We start from the raw sequence: 23,114 nt of genomic DNA on the forward strand, positions 1-23,114 counted from the left end.
ATGGATAGCGTGATTCTCCGTCTTCAAATCTGGCGCCTCGGCCAGCTGCACCAGGCAAGAGCAAGCGCACAGCAAGCAAAAGTTTCAAGGTCTCGCGGCGGTTTCTGATCGGCAGCGCGCGCCACGTGACTGTACGCGGCTCCGGATTGGTCTTCTGGGCGGTTGCCCTTAGCAACCGGCGGAAAGGTCGTCTGCTCGCCGCGCTGACGGCGCTGAGGAGCCGATTTCGCGTCTTTTCAACTCGTCGCGGCGTGGTTTAGAGATCGTATCTCACTCATGATAACGGACCGGCGCTCGCTTGTTAGAGAAACGAAAAACGTTGTCAAGCTCGGCCCTTCTTAGCTTGGAGAACGGCTCTCGTCTGTTATCATGGGCCGGCGATTGTTCAAGAAGAAACGCAAGACTGCGCATCAATTTGGTGCTCGTAAGTCGAAGCCACCGATCTCTAAAACAAAGTTTGCTCCGGCGACTTCAGCAGTGACAATGACGGTGGCATGCAGCGCGACGCGGACGTGCAGCTGGGCACCTCAAGCACGGATGGAACATCATCCGTGCGTATTGGCGAAACTGTTCAGGAACCCAGCCGAAAAAGATGCAATGCGGAAAAAGAAAGCTGCAAAAGCTCATCAGACCATCAGGTCAGATGGTCAAGCGATGCCGCATCGCAAAGGACACAAAGGACTATAACCCTGGTGCCTATTAAATTTTGACAACTTTGAACCTTGTTTTCTCAGTACAGTTTTTTTGGCATGTTGCTCAGCTCGTGGAGCAGATATCTTGGTAACTACTTTACACATTTTGATTGCGTTTGTTTTGTCAGACTCACTGAACTGTATTTTAGGGGATAGCGCTCTTCTTTTTTTATCGTAGTGTTTTAAGAATTCGTAGTAGGGTTCCTTGTTTGCAGTGTAAGCGTGCTCACTGCAGTGGGACTGGAGAAAACATAAACTACAAATTTTAGTGTTGAAAAAAAATTATTTCGAGAACGCTATCCCCTTCTGCATACATTTGGCTGTGCATACAGTATTTAACAAACTTTTCAATTGATTTCGTAAATCCGCCAGTCCCTCCACGAGGCTCAAGAAAGAAATAATTTGTCTAGCAAAAAGTTTTCATGGCACCGCTTTGAAATTTTTATGAAAGCATCATAGAGCCATTCTTATTCTATGTACCAATTTTCATTGACATCCACCAAGAAACAAGAAAGTTGGTACCGAAAGCCGTGTCCCCCCTTAAAAATGTGCAGTATCTGCCATTCCGTGTTGATAACTTCAAACTAGGGATGTTTCGAATATTAAAAAATTTCTGATATTGTTGAATATTATATTTTTATTTCGTATTTGATTTCAAAGCTAGGTATTCAAAAAAATATATATTGGCCGCCATCCCGCCCTGCGCACTTGAATGTCCAGCGAAGCTGTATCAGACACCACACATGGTCGAGCACTGTATTCGTGCTGTTCTTCTAGTGTCTTTAATTTCTGTGGTCTACCTATGGCAGTCTTAGAATGAACTGAATGAGTTGCTAGACAGGCTTTCCTTTTATATATGAAAGCATGGTGATGCGTCACTAAGTATGTATGTATACAGGGTGTCCCAGCTAAACGTAGTCAATGTTTTGAAAATGACGAAGTGTGCTAGGAGGCTCAAACCAGCTCAGTGTTGTTGAGGATCGTGTGTCCTAGTCTGCAGTTTTTTTTTTTGTTAGTTTTTTTTCCTCTCGTTTTGCAAAGTCAATTAGTATGAACTAATTACCTAACCTTTTAAATGTTGGCTTGACCTAGAAAGGGCCAATACGAAAGTTGTAGATCACATTTAAAAATGGCCGACTGAACTGTTTGCAACCAAGTACCATTGATGGAGCTTCTCGTAATTGTATTTAAAGAAAGCCCGCAAAATACAAAATCAAGTACGTGATAGCACCATTATTTAAGCACTCCCAGATGACCGATCAAGAAACTAAATCCACGTATCTGTACAACAGTTCCAGGACGGGCTTGGCGTTTCTGGTAGCCAACTCTCGCTAGTAAGATAAGATTGCGAACGAATAGAAGAACATGACAATTGCATTTTCCTCCCGATTAAAGAGTTCTGCCCTCAACATTTACTCAAGCCCAAGCTGCTGCTTCTTCTTCATTTTTTTATTTTTTTACCTTGTCTTGCGTGTTCGGGCTTCATTCCACAAGTGGAGCGAATGATATGTTTATGCCACGTTACCTCGAAGCGCGACAGACCTTCATCACCGCTGCTCGCTCTGTGCGCCCGATTGCGACAGGGCACGCGAGTCTCGAAAAAAGCATGCAAACAATCTCCTTTACTGGTCGGTCATCTGAGGGCACTGTAATAGTGGTGCTATCACGCGCTTGTTTTTGTATTTTGCGTGCTTTCTTTAAAGGCAGTCACAAGAAGCTCGATCAATGGTACTTAGTTGCAAACACTTTTGCAAACACTTCAGTCAGCCATTTTTAAATCTGATCTACAACTTTAGTCTTGACACTTTCTTGGCGAAGCCAATATTTAAAAATTAGGAAATTGGTTTATACTAATTAATTGACTTTGCAAAACGAAAAAAATACCGCAGACTAGACACGCGATCCTAAACACCACTGAGTTAGTTTGAGCCTCCTAGCAAACTCCATGGTTTTTACAACATCGGCTACATTTAGCTGGGACACCCGGTGTGTGTATATACAGGGCGTTTCAGCGAACTTTCAAAAATTCTTAAAGGTTGCCTGTGGCAGACAGCACAATTATAGTTCATGAGCTGGTCTACTCGAGGAGGTGGACATTACTTGCACAAGAAATTGAAATGCATAATCAAATAATTAACAGAAATTCACTAATTAACTTTTTAACTAATTACCTGATGGCCCATATTGCAATTTACAAATTGTAGCCATGCAGTTCGCAAGGCGGATCCACTTAGAATTAATTCTAGGATGACACCAGTTTCGAGATATTAATTCCCGAACTTTGCGTAGAAATGCATTGGCGTTCCAGTTAATTTTGTGCTTCAATGCATAAAGTGACGTTTTGTTAAGAACCTAACTGGAACGCCAATGCATTTCTCCGCAAAGTTTGGGAATTAATACAGTGCAGACCGCTTATAACGTAAGTCGCCGGAGTCGCGAATATCCGCATTATAAGCGGTACCGCACTATAACCAAAGCAACAATTTTCAAGGCCCGCACATGTGTGTGTGTGTGTGTGTGTGTGTGTGTGTGTGTGTGTGTGTGTGTGTGTGTGTGTGTGTGTGTGTGTGTGTGTGTGTGTGTGTGTGTGTGTGTGTTGCACAGAAAGATATGCCGTTTGCCTTCAATTGTTAACCTGGCGTTTTGTGTTTACGCCACAAAATTTTCCAACCAACAAGAGGTATACAGCTTCGCTGTAAAAATTATGCGTGGCTCTGCTACAGTAAACCCCAGGGACCAGCGGATCTCGGGAAATCCTAGTAAAGTAGTGGAAAACCACACACTTAGTTTCCTGGCACTCAGGATTTCTTCACGATGTTCTGCGTAGTATCGCAATGAATTCAACCAGCCTCGTTCACAAGCCTCCAGATCTTCATTTCTTCGCTTACGCAAGCTCTCGACTTGCCTCAAGCTAAACTCGGGAAGCTCTCGCTTCAGTCTTTCGGAAGCAACTAGTGTCCAGCTGTCTGGTCGAAACCTGCCGAACCGCCGCCAGAGGCATCAGCTGCAGTCACGGATACCAGGCGCAATCAGCGTCGGCAGCAGCTCTACGCGTCCCACTACCACATGCCTTGACTCCTCCTCTCCACCTCGCATCCGCTATGCTGCGTGATGCTATTTTTATGCTCTGCTTTCACTCTCTCTCAGCTCTCTCTCCCCCAGCTCGGCGAAGCTATCGCACAGCTGGTATGGGGTTTGGAGTTTTGTTTTTAGGCCACTAAATTTTCTGACCAACAAGAGGTATACAGCTTTGCTGTAAAATGTTCTAATATTTGGCGGTATACAAATATTCAAAATGAATTTAATACATTGTTGGCTGTGCGTGAGCAAACACAGTTCTTAACGGTTGTTTCTATCCAATCTAATAAAGTGTGTCTGATTTTGTGCTGAATTTTGTAATAACTCGCGCTGGCTGGCATAATTTCACCTGTAAAGCATGCTTAACCATAGGGCGTCTAAGCTGTTTGGGAAAGCCAACCTCTCAGTAGCAAGGGGCACGGGCACAGCAAGGGTGCACTCTGTTGCTACGCCAAACCGAATCTGAGCTTATTGCTTGACAGCAAATGCTATGAGTAACATTTGGCAGAGTGTCTAATGCTTTTGAGTTTACAAACATTTGATGTTCTATAATGAAGCACAGGTTGACGAGAACAGACAGCTACCGTAAAATTCCGAGCAAGCGCCCCCACCCGTGCAAGAGCCCCCTCCCCTAACTTCACTGCTAATTTCAAATTTCCGCGCCGTTCCGGGAAAGCGCCCCCCCTCCCGCTCCGCACCAACACTGGCCTGCCACATCCAGTCCACGAAAATGATGGCAAATTCGGCAAATCGCACCGGTGCGCATTGGGGCGCCCCGATGAGCCATTTCATTGAATCATGGTCGTACCCGGGCGCCCCAGTGGGCACACGAGTGCATCGGGGCGAACTGCAGCTGGCGGTCTGTAGTTCACGGACCGCCGGCCGACGGCGAGATCTGCCTCTCGCACGGCACAAAGGAGTTCCCTGCGGCACAGCGACGTGACCACTCGGTGACAGAGGAGTGGTCGCGGCTACGCTCTGGCATCGCCGGCAGCTTCACCGCTGCTAATCACTCGCCGCCGATATCGTCGCTAGGCCTTTTTTAGTTCACTTCAAATCTGTAGCAGACGGCGCTTCAGCACAAACCGCCGACACTCCCAAGCAGCAATGTTTTGTTGACGTCGTTGCCGCTTTACCCTCTCCTCGCAATAATTTCACACGATGAAGAAAACATGCTGATATTTGCGGCGCCACCAGCTGCGATGCGAGCATGGCCGAGCCGCGGTTCGCCGTCCACCGTCGGTAGCCATGCACTGCAGCTGAGCTTCACTTGTATCGGAACTCTCATTAGTGCTAAACGTTTCGCCGTGGACATGGTTTTTAATAAAGTGAAGATTACGCGTCACTTTACTCTCGCGGACATAATTTTGCCTGGAATAGAAGCTGCATAACCAATGTTCGCGTCGCCGGTCGCGCGACACGCCGGTGCAGCGTCGATGCGGTTTCTGTAGTTCTTTTGGTGGTTTTGAGTAACGGTGGTGTTGAGAGTGATAAACACCACTAACAAATCTTTGGCTTAATAAAGTTCATGTTCCATAAAATTTTAATGCTATTCCCACTGCGGTTCTTTCTTTTTTGCGGGAAAATTTTGTCGTGGCTTCTTGAATTTTGGTGCCGTTCCGGGATAGCGCCCCCCCCCCCCTAACTTTGCCGGTAATTTCGACTTGCTCGAGGGGGGGCGCTTGCTCGGAATTTTACGGTAGTGGGAATTACTCAATTTTCCAAGTTAACCTGAGCTAAATACAGAGTATCATGCTATAACACCCGCCGCGGTGGCTCAGTCAGCTAAGGCATTGCGCTGCTGAGCACGAGATCGCGGGATCGAATCCCGGCCGCGGCAGCCACATTTCGATGGAGGCGAAATGCAAAAACGCCCGTGTGCTCGTGTTGTAGTGCACGTTAAAGAACCCTAGGTGGTTGAAATTAATCCGGAGCCCTTCACTACGGCGTGCCTCATAATCAGAACTGGTTTTGGCACATAAAACCCCAGAAAGAAGAAAAGATTGTGCTATAACGGCTTACTAGTCTAATTTTTTACAATTGACAATGTAATTGTGATGTTCCAGTGTGTTAAAATAACCAGACTTGCTAATAAATGCTAAGTGCATGTTATTCTATATTCGATTTGATATTTGAAGCCATGTATTCGTACTTAAAAGTTTTGACGTTCACATACCCCTACTTCAAAGAAATGTTCAAAATCTTGCTACCTTTCTTCTTTTTTTACAGGTATCTTGACTTCGTGCAGAGAATTCTTTCCTTCTTGGGACAGGACAAAATTGCGGTAGAAGACCTTTACCCAAAAGGAGTGGGGTAAGTTTCGCATACAACACGAACCTGATTTTTCTGGTCAGAAGAGAGAGGATAATATGGATCCCTCATTTTTAACATACGCGCTTTGACGAGAGCAGCAATTTTTGTGCTTACAAGTGACTTATGCAAGCATGACCCATTCTTGCACACAAATCACGTGCATCACCGTCGACTGGCCTAAGCTTTCCTCGCAGGCCGGCACATTTTAGCTTAATTGACCTAAAAGACAATTGCAGAAATATGGAGATAGAGAATGCAATAAACACGCAGTGAAACTTTCCCACCTGCTTCCTAATTTGTGCGTGCGAATCATTCAAATCGTTCTGTGCAATCGAGGGTCTGCCATGGGGAAGTTGCCCCGAGATGCCTAGACTTGTAGTGAAACGGTAATTGAATGCCTCAGTTCATACTGCTGCTATTCGTTATCTACCATATTCAAAATCTTGTAAACATTTGCACGCCTGTTGTTATAAAGGTACTAGTTAGCCATAGGCCTAGCGTGGCAGCAAGTAATTCAACAGTAACTGAATTGTCAAATTGAATGCCTCAGTTCAAACTGTCATTCTATTTGATAGCTATTCAAAATGTCGTAAACATTTGCGCACGTCTCGTTAAAAGCTCATTAGCTCCTATCAACTAATGGTTTTGTCTTGCCGTTGCCTGTCCTATTAGAAAAGAAGAGGTGAAGGAGGTGGCCAAGTGGATAAAAGAGCAGGAGTGTTCCAAGGTTCCGCGGGTCAAGAGCGGCGCAATGTTGCTTGACGAGGGCGTCATCAAGGCCATCGAAGAGACCATCAACAGAGCCAAGGTCCATTTTGTTTTCTCTCTCCCTTGCCTGCCTGACTTTTCACTGCACAGGCGCAACAGATGAATGTTCGAGGGCCTTAGTTCATAGCGATTTTTGTAGTCATTCTGTTAATATCATTACATGCACCAAACGGCCTATTGCAGTGGTACAGTTATTTGTGAACCTACGAATAAGGGCAAAAAATTTTTAAGAAAGCATGTATAACAGCAGCTCTTTTACTAAAAGCTTTGGTTAGATTTAAGTACTTTACACTGAATACAGTGCAAGAAAAGTGAAAGTTCTCCCACTGTCAAGCTTATCAGAAAATAATACAGTCGACTTCCTGGCAGGACTGACGAAATTGATGGAGTTATCCGGCAAGTCAAACTAAACAATATGCAGAAAAAACGCCAAAACACACTGCTGATTTATGTGGCAGTATTTGCCCGATTCTAGCACACGCCCCCAAATCAAACACACACCCGCTTTCTCTTTGTCCAAAGTAGAAATCTAATGTAGAGATAATGTTAAAGCTCCTAAACAAAGTAGAAATCTAACGTGCACCTGATTTTTAGCAAGAAAAATGGGCACGGGTCTATTACAACAGAACCTCGTTGATACGCTTTAAAAAAAACTCTAGAAAAAATGTAATAACCAGAAAAATGTACTATACGAATTAATCCACTAAAAAAATTGACCGACTCAGGTGTAGTTGACATTTACGTACTACGAAGGCCCACGTTAGAATCAGGTAAATACTGTAATCAGACATTGTGAGCTACCGTTATTGCTTAGAAATCTTCCTAGGGTAGGTCAAAAATGGCGTTTTCGACGGGAGGTGACGTGTGTTCACATTTACTGTCACATAAGCTCTGCCGAGACAGACGCTGCCAGTAAAAGGGTCGCTGTTCGGTCACCATAGGGATCAGCTGACTGGTCAAGTTTGAATTATAGGGCGAAGGCCAATTTTAGGTTTAAAATAACATAAGTTTGTGCCCATAGAAATGCGTGGGTGCTGGCCGGGACCTTGGGTCAGGATCGAATTAACAGAAGTACGCTGGATGTGTGGGGAGATAAGCGAAGGTCCCCGCACACTGTTTCCGATTAAGCAGCAAGGCTCTCTGTGCAATTTATGGCTGATGCCATGAAACCTCAAGAGTAACCAGATGTTTCTCTCTGGAAATGACGAGGTCTCGGCATCACATTTTGTAGTTTCGTCGCATGACATGCACCGAGGAGGCCAACAGTGGTCATCTAGTTCAATCGCATGCAGCTACATTTGCTTTCACTTTTGACTTCATACAGAGCCAGGGGGACATGGCTGAGTCAAATGTATTACGGCTGTTGCGTGACTACCATGGTGTTCAATTCACTGCTAGCTAGTGCAGCATTTTCAACTCTAAAGCATTCTGATGATAGCAGCTTGTTGCATCCATTTTTATACTAGTGCATTAAAGAATCAATACAGTTAAACCTCGTTATAACGAAGTCAGATCTGACATGAAAATACCTTCGTTATATCCGATATGCGTTATAAGCATATATATTTGCAACACACTGATCTTAGCAAGAAAATTTGTATTTACTTCGTTATATCTGTGTTCGTTATACTGAGGTCTGACTGTACATATATGAAAATTGTAGAGCTTCACCCGTGATCTTGTTTGTAAAGTGCCAAGGGTCAGCAGGAACACTGTTTGGTTATATTTGTAAAATTGTAGTATAGGAAGAGTTTTATCCAAGACACTCCCTTGACGATTACAAACCAGCACATTTCACTAATTGCGGACTTGAATTTGCTAGAAATATGCACCTGTTCTTGATTGGGGATAATTAACTGGAAACGAGTCTTCTAATGCGTATTGTCTCTGGAAGGGTGAGGCCGGTGCCGGAAATTTGTGCTTCGTTCTGGTAGCCACTCTGAATATATTCTTCCATTAGAAGCTTCCCACCTTTCTTGTTGGGTCGAAGTGTTTAAGTAAAAGGTGGCAATGGTAGCTTGGTTCTGTGTAGAAATTGTTCGCAGAGCTAATTGAAATTCGACACATAAGAGGCAAGTCATGAGAGCCAGTGTGTCAATGATGCCCAAGTTTTGTCGCATGTTTATTTTGCTAAAATGGTGCATTTTGAATGTTACAACAAAATGTTGTTCGGTATCATCTTATAACATGAGTAAATCTATACTGGCGATAGGTTTCTTTCCCGGCACTGGTGATAGGTTTCTTGTAAGAGTCATTTTCAGTTTGCCGCAGCTATATCTAAGGCTGCATTGTGACCCTCCAGATGCTGTCAGCATTGCTATATGTGGCTTGCTTACAAGTGCCTTAGACCAAGAGTAGAACACACAGTCTGAAAGAGAGAGAAAGCTTTTTCAGGTGTTTAGCCAGCGTACGTTCACCTTCATGCTACTCTCCAGGAAATTGGCCAAAGGGACAGAATGGCCCTCAAAGAAGGTGGGCTGCTGTTTTGAGACCCCTGCCACAGACATGCCCGAGATGGCTTAAGTTCTTAGCGAAGTTGCCTTTCTTTACATTTTTCAAAATTTTTCAGTGCTGAAGTTTATGCGGTGTAACCAGCGTGTAGCCTAAACGTGCTTTCAACACTGCGTTCGCTTTCAATGGTCTTTGATTTATCCTTTAGTGTTCCGCGTAAGTGATCCTCGCACTTACCTTATGTTGTATATCCTTCCCTTTCTGCATCAACCACGTGAAACAGGACACAGAGCCGCCACAGGAAGTGCTCTTGGACGTGCAGCCCAAGCACCTGTATCAGCCGGGTCTCCAGTATGGCTGGGTGCCGCCCGATCCGAAGGCCGCGTACCAGTTGTTTGACCGAGTAGTGAATGTCCGCGAGAACATCGCAGTTCCTGTAGGATACCGGGGCACTGTCATCGGCCTTCTCCCATGTAAGTGTCGCTGAACTTTTGTGCCAGGCGATTGCTAACTGTGCAAGGCGATGAGCTAACTTGCTCTGCTTTTAGCATGCAACCTGGTTATAACATTGGGATTTTCTTGGCACTTGACTATTGTTACAGTGAAACCACATTGCTACGAACACAACATTATTGAACTTTTCAGAAATCCCCTACAGACTGTTGTGATGAGCCCTTTCACCGCCACGACGATCAACTTTTGGGTGGCGCTTCTCCGCTGTGTAGCTTCCAGTGTGCTAGCGAGGACAAAAACTGAGAATGTCGGGTATCTATGGTATAGCTTCACCTATACTTGAAGGATCCAAAAATTTATGTGCCATGAGATTCGCGAGACGACATACCTTAATAGTGAGGTCATTCTGTGATTTGTTGGAAAAGCACGTCGGGGCCCCTAACCCTTTCAGTGCCACTGACATACCGGTATGGTCCACTCTCTGCAGTTGGACCTGCACAGTAAAACAAAGTTGGCGAACTTCGAAGGTAGTTCCGACATCTGTTGTATATTTGTAGAAGCTTATTTTTCTCATCTCTCTGGGTTTTCTCAGTCTGGGTTTTTGTTAGCGCACTGCGGAATGCACCCCTTCATGGGCATGGTTGCGCCGCGCGGAGCGTGCATCCGCCTATAAAAGGGGAGTGACTCCCAGAAAATATTCACGTGTAGTGCAAAGACCACTCTTGTGTGTTTCTTCCATCTGTCGTGCGTTTTAGCAGGGGCACCCCCCCCCCCCCCTCCTTTGTCTTTATTTTTTGGCTCTCACACGTGTGCCCAACGTGCATGCTTTGTATTTATTCAAATAACAGGTTTTTTTTTTATTAACCTGTGGATTTTCTGTACATACCAATGTATTCATTATGTTTGTACCACCCTGCTAAAATCACCGCATAGTGATTGCAGTATCTATAAAATAAAATAAATAAATAACCATGTGAGTGCACTTACCGTTATCTGTGTCGTATTTCCCCATTCTGAATAACCAAAATTAAATCATTGTGTTTGTTTCATATCTGAGAGAAAAAAAAAAAACAAGCACTGAAAGGTTTAAAAGTAGCCACTGAAGGTAACGGATTTAGCATGTGTGTTCATTGGTGGTGGTGTAATTACAAAAGCTGTGTAAAGTCGATAATCAATGTCATTGCATGAAACTGTGTAAGTATATTCATCTTGGCTGAACTTATTTGCCTTTTGCTTTGTGCTGCTACATTGTATCAATATGCATGCTCGGTGAAGTTTTTTGTCTTAAGTGGCACGCGATATTCAAGCGACGCGACAAGCCGACCCTGTCACGTCGTGTCGTGGAGCAACCACATGGACACGACATCGTGAAAAAAAGTTCAAACAATTTATCATCATAGTCCGAATAAATACATTCATGTGCACGTAAAGACATCGTAAACATACCACGAGGCCAATGTTTGATTAAATGTAGCTTAAATATGCTGTAATCTCCAGTGGATATACATTCTATGCCGCCAGGCTGCCAGCGTGAAATACCGTGGCGTCTCTGGTGAGCAACACTCAAAACACTTTAGCGGCTCTCCGTGGCATCCGAGGCCTAACGGTTCAAAACAAACAACCAATCTCAACAATAACGACAAGATAACACCTATACTTTGTCCTTGGCTTGAGACGAGACAAAGTGATGGCTGATTTTACTAGTTACTTTTCGCTGTCACGGCAGGCAGGAAATTGCAAGAGCAAATTCAGATCAAAGTGGGTGGGCTGGTTGCTGCCATGTTGTTGCGTAATCGCGCTGTGCACGGTGGAAGTCACGGGTGACAAGCAGAATTTTCTGGTTGGCCAAAAAGCTAGGACAACCGACAGCGACAGATTGCTCGAAAATCGCATGCATGCGGTTGCGCCTTTAGAGTTCCGCTTACAGTACAATAGTTGTTTTCACTGGTCCTGTATGTCTATGCAACGGTGCCAAGCTGAACGTGTTAAGGACACAGGTCATGCTCATATAGCCTTTTTGTCGTGATACCCCCCCCCTTTCAAACGAAATTCAAGTAAACTTCAGACACTGAAAGTTTCAGCTTCTAATAGGGCCTCACCTTCTGTTTTCTACAGTGGAGAATAATGAGCCGCAGATGTGCGAAGTGGTGTTTGACGAGCCGTTTGCCGGTGGCTTGCCCCTGCGGTGCTCGGAACACCATGGCTACCGCCTCTCCACTCTGTTTCTGGTGAACCTCTCGCACGGCAGCCGAGGGCAGCGGAGCCAGCAGCTCTACCAGGTGCCCACACGCCGCCAACAGCAGGCGGATTCATACTCACTGGTGAGATGCTGATTCCCGTCGTGGTATAGTCGAACCCGGACATATCGAATCTGAAGGGTATCACAAAAAAGTTCAACATATAGGTAATTTGATGTATAAAATAATAGGCCCTGATAAGCGGCAGCTTACAGATTGGTACGTCTGAAGGCCGCTAAGTTACTGCATGCAACTTGGAAAAAAAAAAAAGTAAGCACACTTTCATCATCATCATCGTCAGCCCATATTTATGTCCACTGCAGGACGACGGCCTCTCCCTGCGATTTCCAATTACCCCTGTCTTGCGCTAGCCGATTCCAACTTGCGCCTGAAAATTTTCTAGCTTCATTACCTCACCTAGTTTTCTGCCGTCCTCGACTGCACTTCCTTCTCTTGGTTTCCATTCTGTAACTCTGTCCACCAGTTTATCCATCCTACATATTACATGGCCTGCCCAGCTCCATTTTTTCCTCTTAATGTCAACTAGAATATCGGCTATTTCCGTTTGCTCTCTGATCCACGCCGCTCTCTTCCTGTCTCTTAACGTTAGGCCTAATATTTTTCGTTCCATTGCTCTTTGTACGGTCCTTAACTTGTTCTCGAGATTCTTTGTTAACCTCCAAGTTTCTGCCCCGTATGTTAGCACCAGCAGAATACAATGATTGACACTTTATTTACGGGCAAAAAAATTGCTGTGCCTTCCGTATCGCTGCAGACACTACGAATTATCTCAAGTGCCAATGCCAGTTCAGTGGCTGTGCACGGGTGTGTTGCCATCTCTTTTGGACGATCTTCGTCGCTACTTAAGCAGCCTTTCTCCTGGGTTTCCACGATGTTTGCCACAATGTCCTTGTCATCGAGATTCGCTATAGCTTGAACATTGTTTTCAGCTTTTGCAAAGCTTTCTGCAGTAACTTCAGCTGGAACAACTCCCACGAAGAGGGAGAGCTCATGAAATATGTCGTGCACGCCAAACATGCCAACATTCCCCCCTTCGTTCAACGCCACCTAGACTTTCCTCTAGGTGGCGCTTATTTGCCATGCGCTCCTCCACACTCTCCCCGGCACACGATTCTCTTCTCTCTACCTCCAGGTGCCAGAAGACTTCATAGTGCACAAAGAAGTGCACTTTGAGATCTTCAGCATGGCGCCACGTTCAATATATCAAATGTGCTGGTGAATGGGCATTCTAAATACGCGTGCACCATCCCTATACATTTGCATGTGATATTCAAGGGGATAATACGGTTGTTCGATATACACAATAATTTGTTATATCTGGGTTCAATATATCCGTGTTCAACTGTGATGTGTGTGTGTGTGTGTGTGTGTGTGTGTGTTTGTGTACGCGCGCGCACGCGTAAAGGGGCAGCACAGCTGTGAGGCACTAAGTCTACACCTGATTATAGTGCAACCCCCTGCTACTTTCACACTTGTAAGGAATACAATTGTGGCTAAGTGGCAATGGTGCTGTGCTTGGTCATGGGTTCAATTCCCAGCTCCAATGGCTGCATTCCATATGGGGCAGAATGCAAAAGTTCTCATGTACTCGGATTTAGGTGCACATTAAAGAAAACACAGTCAGTCAAAATTAATCTAGAGCGACGTCTACACCATCTTTCATAGCCGCACTGTTGCTTTAAGATGTTAAACCCCATGAATCAATGAATCCACCATTCCAAAGCACCACTATAGGATATTTTGGTCGGCTTCCCTTTGTCTGGCACAGGTTGTTGGCAACAAGGTCAGAACCAGCTCGGCTCAACCACGGGCCACCCACGCGAGCACAGGCAACGGCTGGCAGGACTTGTCGCCACAGCGTCGGCAAGCGAAGAACAGGTTCCATCATTCTCCTAATTCTCCATTTGAGGCGCAAAAGGTACGCCATCATCCGGCTTCTCATCATGAATTTGAAATTGAAAGTAAATGAAATCTGCAATTTCTTGTAATCATTAAGTGTGTGTACGAATTCTCGATTATTCAATTTGCGAATCGAATGTCCACTATTTGATTTTTCGAAGAATCGGTGAAACACCTGGCCGTGGTCGCTGCCTTGACGGACGCAGTGTTCCCACAGCGCGCAATGTCTTCGGTAGGAGGTTGAACCAGGTCGACGAGAGTGATCGAAACCATTAACGCAACGCGGACAGAGGGAACAACAAAAGCAGCGCATATGGAAAGCACGAAAGCATGTGCAAAGATTGGGCTATTTTCCATCGGAATGCACGCAGATCAAATCAGTATGTGTGTTCAGTAGTGTTTACGCACGCCGACTCCCACAGTTTTCGAACTTGGCACTCATGTCAAGTTCGCTTGCGGACATGCTTGCAGTAGTTGCCAGCCGGTCGCCCAACGCTGCTTCAACAGTTGTCAATCTAACCCGTACATGTGATCTTGCGACCAATCACTGGTGAGCCACCTGTAGGAACGTATTAGCGAAGAGTTTTCCGCGATGGCTTGTGGTCCGTTATCATATCTGCCAGCGGCAAATTTTTGTCGCAGCTGCACTGTCCAGCCCATTAGGCCTAATCGAAGCTGTGTCGGCAGGTGTCGGTGACTAAAGTGGTTTCATACCAAATCAACGCAGAACTGTTGTCTTGACACCCCCCTTTCAAACGAAATTCAAATAAACTTCAGACACTGAAAGTTTCAGTTTCAGCTATCTGCAGCAGTCGCACAACACTTAGAAAGATGACAAACCACCTTGCCAACAAAAAAGAGTGTAGAGGATGATCGTTGTTCACGCCCGCCATTTTTTGTGGTGCATTGTTGCTGACATACCGTTTTTTTTTTTTTTTTTTTCGTGTATAACCCTAGAAGATAACGAAATCAATGGCGGAGAACTTTGCCTTGAGGTGTGACTACACAGCAGTGCACAACGCGCTGCGGTAAAGCCACACCAAGTAAAATTCTCATATAACCAACACCACCTAGATAGCACAAGACCTGTTCACTCTGATCCATGACATCAAGCTACCTGGCCCGACTGCCATAGAATCTAATGGGATGCACAGCTCCCAAGTAAGCAGCGATGATTTCGACCTCACCGCTTTCGTCACGCCAGGCTTGGCAATGGAAAATTCGGGCCAGGTAGCATGACATCATGGATCAGAGTGAACAGCCCTTGTGCTATCTAGGTGGTGTTGGTATAACGCACATCCCAACTTCACTTCAATTTTTTTTTTTTTTTTTTTTTTTTGGTGTGGGTTATACGCGTGAAAATACGGGAAGTCATGAACGCAGGTTGATCCAGGTTGCTGGTGATGTAGATATTCTATTCTATTGACGTATTTGCCATGAATGAATGAAAGTACAAGTTGGTGGTGTGACAGCTTGGCACTTTAAAACCAGCATGACGAACATGTGATGAGATGTAGCTTGGCAAAGCAAAAAGGGCGTGCTTGAGGTGAAGATCGACTGTCTTCTGCTAAGAAGTTGCTGACGAAGTTTTAATAGGACACTTCACCAGCCTGACCTGGTTTGGTGTTTTATTGCGATAGCAATTATATGGACACTCCAAAGCAGATTTCTGCCGTCGGCGTCGCCGTGAGGTTCCGTATGACGTCAATGGAGATGAAATCGTCGCCGCGCGCCGCCGAACGCTGTATGTGCGAGTGAAAGGGCGCGAGGGACGCGCGCTTTCACGAGGAGTGAACGCACGGCGGAGAACAAACGCGCGTTCTGTGCCGTGCTCCCTTAAAGGCTGCAGAAGTAGGCGTCTCTTTCCTCCTTTACAATCACCATATATGTAGAGCAAACGCGCCTTCTTCTGACGCACGAAAGGCAGGGGGGGGGGGGGGCAAGGGAAGGGAGGCGACGTTTAGCTGCGGCACCAAGTGCCTATTTCTATTAGAGGCTCCGGCAACAGTCACCAACGCCGCACGCATTTTGTGCGAACGCGGGCAAAACGCCGACGGCGTCGACAACAGTGCTGTGTGTTGCCGGTGCTGCTGCATGTCCAAGTTTGTACAGCGGATAAAACTGCTATCCTTACTCCGTATAGCTCTCTACTAAGTTGCTATCGCAATTGATGCTTCGCCTTTCGGGTGAAACTGCGACAACTTTTTTATCAGCGTCAGGGCCCATTTTTATGCCCACTGCAGGGCAAAGGCCTCTTTCAGTGACCTTGTATGTCTTGGTGTCAGCTGACTCTATCCTACGCTTGCAAGTTTCCTAACCTCGTCGCACCATCTAATTTTGTGTCGTGCTCAATTGCACTTGCCTTCCTTTGGCACCCATTCTATTGTGTCTTATAGTTGCTATAAGCGCGCACACGATAATTGGCCTCTACTCTGCAGTGGTTCTGTGGTTATGGCATTCTACTGCTGTGAACAAGGTTCTGGGTTCAATCCCTGGCCATGGTGGCTGCATTATGATGTGAGCAGAAGACAAAAAACACTCGTGGGTGCATAACTAGCGTTGAACCTCATTATATCTGATATTCACTGTAAGCACATGTTCGTTGTGCACTAATATTGGCAAGAAATATTTTGTTTCCTTCTTTTTTCATTCGTGGTATAAAAGTTACAGACAGGGATAAGGTGCCCCTGAAAGGCTGGTGTTGTCGTCCTCGGCAGGTTAATCTTAACAGGTTAGTAGAGTGACATCACGTGCGATCGTTGTCGGTGGCGGCTGGCTGTAAAGGGAGATAATTCCGTCGAATAATTTGTTCTACCGTATTTACTCGAATCTAGGCCGACTCCGATTCTAAGCCTGACACCCCAAAAGTTCGAAGCCGCATTTATTAAAAAAAACAGCATTTATTAAACAGCATTTATTAAACATGACATGCCGAGCTCATTCTACGTCACCATCGCTGTTAGCCTCGTCGCTATCTTCCATCTTCAAACAGTGCACTTTTATCAGTACCATCAAGCGCATAGAGATGCCTGCACTTTTTAAGGAGCACACAATTGCCACCTCGTGCGCACAACAAAAAGCAATCTCCCATGGCCCCTCCACGACGGATGTTTTTCTTATCGATCGCACACAAAAGCATCTCCCATGGCCCCCTCCAACGACGGATGTTTTTCTTATCGATGCCGAAGTCCCACCCGGCTTGAACGTTTGGTATTTACTCGATTCTAACCCGCCCTCGATTGTAACGCGCACCCATTTTCCATGACGATACTGCCTTTTCTAGATGGCGCGTTTTTTTAAATCCTCGAATCTAAGCCGACCCTAGAGTTTCGTATATGATTATTTGAAAAAAACTATCGGCCTAGATTCGAATAAACCTACGGTATCTGTGTTTGTTATAGTGAGGTTCAACGTTCAACTGTAATTAAAGTATGACTAAATTGGCCCCTTCATTTGCTTGCAGTCATCCCCAGCTCCTGAGTCATCCGGTGAAAGCACGTCAGACTTTGCCTCCTTGTGGCTGGGGTTGCAGAAGGCGACGGCAGCCCCCACGCCCTGCACCCTACCAGCTGCTCAGCAGGCATCACCCTCCTCGCTACACCAGGGCACTCCCCTCTCACTGGACGAGCTCTTCAAAGGTGTGGAGTTTAGTGAATTTCCAAATAACAAAAACCCGTACATAAGCTTAGTCAGTGCCTCATTAAAAGGTTACTGCCAAGGGGACCTCCTAATACCAAATGTCGACTTGGTTGTGGAACATTTGTTCTTTGCTAAACCTAAGAGTGGTGTGTAAAAAACAGGAGACAGAGTGCGACTAGCTTCGATCAGCTGAGTCAATGTGAGGTAAGAGAGAGCAGACTACATATGTAACTGTCAAGCTGCCATACATAATTTTAAGCAGTTGGAAAGCAGTTGTTTTCTGTTTAGAGCTTGAGAATCCGTGTGTTTCTTTTAATCTGCTGCACTGATTGCAGGAGCAATGAACCAGGCGGAGGAAAGCCCAGGTATTCCAGTGGCTCCATCGTCAGCGAGGTATGTCTGCTGTTCCGACTGCACTTACACTCTGTTTCATACTTCGAAGGCAACGCTGTGGAAACTTCGCAAGTGGTGCAGTGATAAATGTCTCATTCTGCGTGTTTGTACAGTGCAATTGTCTTTGATCTGTGATGCTGTCTTAAGAATAACTACTTCATATGTTGCAACAACTTGGGGGCATAAGGTTACAACACATTTTGTATTAATTGTTCGCCTTAGTGCTTCCAGTATACGACATGCTATGTTTTGGTCAGGAGCACATGCAGCACTCTGCGGCCACTGGTCACAGAAATGTCACTCCACTCGTTCATTGTTAAACAATGGTGCTGCACGGGACCTCACCAGGGTAAAAGCTGTCTCTTGGTCGGTCGACAAGGGACAACAGCGCCACCACAAGACCCAGCTGTGTGTTCTGATAAAGGAGGGGGAGGCTCGCCCATTTCACTGAACCTTTTGCGAAGCTTCTATTCAGTTGGCATTGCCCAAAGGGCATTTAGGGGCGGAGAGTGCAGGTGCCTTTCTTCTATTGCACTGATATGACCCATAGCTTACGTTGCACTGCATGGAGTTAGTGAGGGTATGTGGTGAGGAGAAAGGAGCAGGGGGGAGGGCAGTGAAGGTGATGGAGGGAAACCGTGGCCTCCACGTAGTAGTTCATCAAGTGCCGGTAACTTTGCTATTACTACACCATTTCAGAAAATTCTTTTGACTGTATGTTCATTGTAGATCAGCCACTATGTAATTCTGAAGCTAATTTTTTGAGCTCAGGTAGATTTAGGGGCCCTTTCATGTAATATAGTCGAGTCCCACTACAACGAAATTCACGGGACACGCGCGAAATTTCGTTGTGGCTGAACTTCATTGACGTGAAATTAGCATGTATATACGTATGCCAAACGGCAAAGCCGCGAACAAAACCGAAACCATCCTCCGAGAAATCTTCGCGATGGCGTGGGGGCAAAGGTTGAGACGTACCGAAGGCGGTCAATAAAGTGTCAACTTCACGAGAGAATTCATTTCGCGCCGCTGTTACAGCATTTTTCGTACATTGCGGCCGACGGCTAACTCGACGCGTGGCCCGGCCGATAGCGAAATACTCATTTTGCGGCACGTGCACCATCGCAATGAAGCGGTTTGAATTATCACAATTTCATTGCATATTTATGACAAAAGTCGGCAAGCGCAATTTATTTCCAGGAGTCGGTCAGCCTGGATTTCTTGTGCTTCATGGCAAGCAAAGGCGTTATGCAAGCTTCACAGTCCATTAAGAGAGCCATCGCAATGTCATTGTCGAGGGCTCTGATAACTTCTTAGATGAGGTCAAAAGGATCCATTACTTTCAAAGCAGTCGCCGGAGTCAGTGTGTCTAGCAGGTTGTCATTTTCCCCAGACGACGAGACGGCATCAAGTTAACAGCGGCTGCGGCGCGGCTGCTGTATCTTGAAAGCAATCTGCGGCGTGCACAAAGTGCATGCAAAGTGCGTGCCTACGCGGGCCTTGAAAGCGATCTGCGATGTGGGCAAAGTGCAAGAAGTGCCGGTAGAGTCGTGTGCGCTGTGCTTTCAACGTTTATTTCACGTTGAAGTGAGAGACAGCACGGAGGTCAATTCGCGCCTTCTCACTCCAGCGTGTTGCCACCGAGTTTGCGCGTTCATCGAGCGAAATGTGTTTTATGTTTACCTGTGCGGCGTGTGACACCGTGCTTTTTAATTTAGTTAGTGAGCGAATGTGTTCAAGTTTATACGACTGATAAAACTACTATCCTTAGTTCGTATAGCTGTCTACTAATCTGCTATTGCAATCGATGCTCCGCCTTTCGGGCGAAACTGCGAAATTTTTTCTTTACGCTTTCTGCCTCGGTGATCATATGTGCCTTCTCCTCAAGAGAGATAAATTTACGCTTCTTCGTTGGCATAGCCATTTCGACCGGACACACACCGCAGAAAACGGCAGCGATTGTGGTGATCCCATGCAGTCTCACGCAGGCGCGTGATTACCATGCGTGGCTATGGACTGCAGTGACGTAAATCAGTACTTTGAATTTGATTTTGTTCGCGAAAACCTCATTCAAGTGGACATACGATTGTCAAGTTTTGGAAGGGCCTTCTAATTTGACTACTCGGCAGTTCCAATTTCAATTCAGTGCCAGTTTCGTTCTCAAAAAGTTCGTTAAAGCGGAAATACCGAATAAAACGCCTTCATAATGAAGAGACTTTTTTTGCATTACTTTCTATGCACAGCTGACGGGAAATCGGAAAATCTTCATTGTGGCTGAAATTTCGTTGTAGCGGCGTTGTTGTAGGGGGATTCGACTGTAATTGCATTATTTTTTGCAACACAAATATCTAAGTTTGTGTTAGGTTGAATTAGATGATGCATACCTATATTCCCTCTTATTTATTTCTTTGTTTGTACACACTACAGTACGGCCCTAATGGGTTTATTGCAGGAATGGTGAAAACTTTACATATGAAGTACAAACAGAAAATTGGTTAGGCCTTTGCGGTCCATTGTCGTGCCCCTCTCGACAACGCAACATGGCCGCAGCGGTCCGCCGTTGGGCACGGCCCGACAAGCTTTGCGCTCGTATTTTCTCATTATGCATATTGCGCCATCTCTTAAAAAAGTCAGTAATTGCTTTGATTTGAGCTTTGCTTTTTTACACTAGATGGCGTAGCTTGTGTGATTCAACCGCACAAGCTACGCTGAGGCGGTTGGAGGTCTGGTGGCAAGTAAGAGGCAGTTGGTGGTCTGGTGGCAGAAAAGTAGGGAGACCACAAACAACGGGGATGACAGGAACAGAGTTCCCAGTAATGGTTCAATAAGGTTGATGCTTGGAATTCTTTGTATTTGTGTGTTTCTCAAAAATAAAGGTAGGACATTAGGCAAAATAATAACAAGAGCTTGATAGCGCAACCCACCACCCCGTCTCAAAGGTGGCGCTCATGGCATCCATCCATCCAACCCTTCGATTATTCGAGTGGCACGCAGCTCGGATTCGGCGCCGCTTGCAGCGAAGCATGGCCACCTTCTCGCTGAGTGCCTTCTACGGCGATAATTCGGAAGCTTTTAGCAAAAGTGAAGACGATTTTAGTAAAGGAGAGAACTATGTGCCTCTCCATCTGATGACGAAAAAAGTGATTTAACAGAAGCCACCGACGACGACGACGCTGGAGACGATGCTCAGAACTTTAAAAAAAAAAAAAAAGTTGAGGACTGGTTGTAGATCAAATAACAAAAATGAACATGCTTTTTTTTTTTTTTCAAAGAACAAAGTGGTACTGGTGAAGGGATTGTTCTGTGACCATTTTAATGCACACTTATTGCAGCTAAGTTAAACGTAAGCTGTAAAAATGTAAAGGAGCATCAAGAGTGTGCGCGCACCATTGACTGATACAGATTAGTTGAACTGATTACAAAGCTGAGTCCTGAGTGATGTTTCAATGTAGGATCCTGCATTGACAACCTAACTAGAGTGAGATTGCGCATCTGCGCTGTAAATTTACTTTGTCTTTACAGCATCCTCGAGGAGTTGGTGAAGTGCACGAAAGAGTCAATGGGTGCAGAGCCAGAGCACTTTTGCATTGGAATGGATGGACAGGTGCGTACAAATGAGCTCAAAGCAAGGTGACCAAGTCGTAAAGTTCACCGGTGATGCTCGAAACTTTGAAAAGTTCATTAACAGAGTGGTTGATTACAGCATTTAGTAATACAGTCAAACCTCGATTTAACGAAATTAAAATGTAACAAACTATTTTTATTTCCTGATCTTGGGTGCATTCATGACTTCTTGCTTTTTTGGAATTTAACTAAGTGATTTCGTGACACGGTTTTGATTTAACAAAGTTTTCGGGCATTTCAATCATGTACAGTTGCTAGATTTACAAGCCTGTATGGTTAGTAAATCTATCTAGAAACTATAAAAATGTTGGCCGAGGCCAAGGTTATTTCAAGCGTCCTTTTTATGAAAAGTTTGAGCGGCAAAACCGCCGTCAGAGTGCGCGCGCTGGGACACGGCAGGCAGGAACATCGCTGCGCCATTATTGTGTTGGTAAATTTGCTGAGGCCACGGGGCACGCGCCAGCTCGCAGCTCGCAGAAACGAGAGCTGACAATTCCTTCTGCGCAAGGAGGGATGGGGAGGGGGTGAATGCGCGGTAACAAGATCATGTGTTGGGGGCAGGGAAACGTGCTTATCTGCCTTTCCTTCCTCGTGCGCATCCGTGTAGGCCCACACGCCATATCTTGGAAGTTATCTCTTCGCGGCAAGTGTAAAGGCGGAGCCGAAATGGTTGGAGTTCTGACGCACATTTTGTTGTTCCCGCGCATCTAGTGTAGGTGGTCACGTGATGTCAAGTTTCCAAGACACGATGCGAAGCGCTCGCTTGCATTGTGACTGCGAGTTCGTGGTCATCAAGTGAGATCTCTTAATGTTTGCCTGAGCGCACGTCACACCAATAAAACTATGATCCTTACTTCATGTAGTTTTCTATCAATGCTCCGCCTTTCTGGCAAACTTTTGCTCAGGACGAATATCCGTATCTTTTTACACTTCTGTGTTTGATTTGTGAGCGCCGGCTGCCAGCACTAAGCGCAGTCGGCTATAGCGTTCAAGATTTACGGCGCCGCACAATGCAACACACGCAAATCTCGAACGTCAAAGGTCACATCGATGCATTGCTCTTTGCGCGATCTGCACCGCACGCGCTGGCACTCTACACCACACTATCATGCCCCAACCTTCTTGCACCTGTCTTTCTCACTGTAAACTCCAATTGCTACCCCTTGCATTCTAAAATTTTGAACAGTAAATTCTCAAATATGGTACAAATGAGACAGCGAGGACTATGTGATTCATACTGAAATTTCCAATACTCACACACCAGTACACATTAGTATTGTTGACGAATTTCTTACAGCCTCCGAAGAAATTCAAGGCCTTTGTCGTCCTTCCGAACGGGAAAAAGTTTGCCAGCGCCTGCATGGACAACCAGAAGTCTGCACTACAGGATGCAGCCCAGCAAGCTCTTGCATTTGTCACTGTGCGTCCCTTTATATAATTTTTCTAGACACGAACGAATATGAAATTTTTCTCATACGAATCAAATATGAATAGTAAATATTGAATATGGAATAGTCAAACAGCAGGCACATATAGGTATTTACTG

General features: G+C 45.5%; 1 protein-coding gene across 2 annotated transcripts in view; it reads left to right on the forward strand.

Moving 5' to 3' along the window:
- The window catches only part of LOC119445857 (5'-3' exoribonuclease 1), an 89,853-nt gene that overhangs the window by 60,744 nt on the left and 5,995 nt on the right, over nt 1–23,114 (forward strand). The window contains exons 27-35 of one of the 2 annotated variants that reach the window (XM_049663678.1): nt 6,000–6,083; nt 6,756–6,891; nt 9,586–9,775; nt 11,847–12,076; nt 13,782–13,931; nt 17,376–17,550; nt 17,887–17,944; nt 21,467–21,548; nt 22,866–22,988. In XM_049663678.1, coding sequence (XP_049519635.1) covers nt 6,000–6,083; nt 6,756–6,891; nt 9,586–9,775; nt 11,847–12,076; nt 13,782–13,931; nt 17,376–17,550; nt 17,887–17,944; nt 21,467–21,548; nt 22,866–22,988 — 1,228 coding nt within the window. The remainder of the gene's footprint in view (nt 1–5,999; nt 6,084–6,755; nt 6,892–9,585; nt 9,776–11,846; nt 12,077–13,781; nt 13,932–17,375; nt 17,551–17,886; nt 17,945–21,466; nt 21,549–22,865; nt 22,989–23,114) is intronic. The other variant, XM_037710160.2, reaches the window with a different exon arrangement.

Source organism: Dermacentor silvarum, chromosome 3 (assembly GCF_013339745.2).
Source record: "Dermacentor silvarum isolate Dsil-2018 chromosome 3, BIME_Dsil_1.4, whole genome shotgun sequence".
NCBI lineage: Eukaryota > Metazoa > Arthropoda > Arachnida > Ixodida > Ixodidae > Dermacentor > Dermacentor silvarum.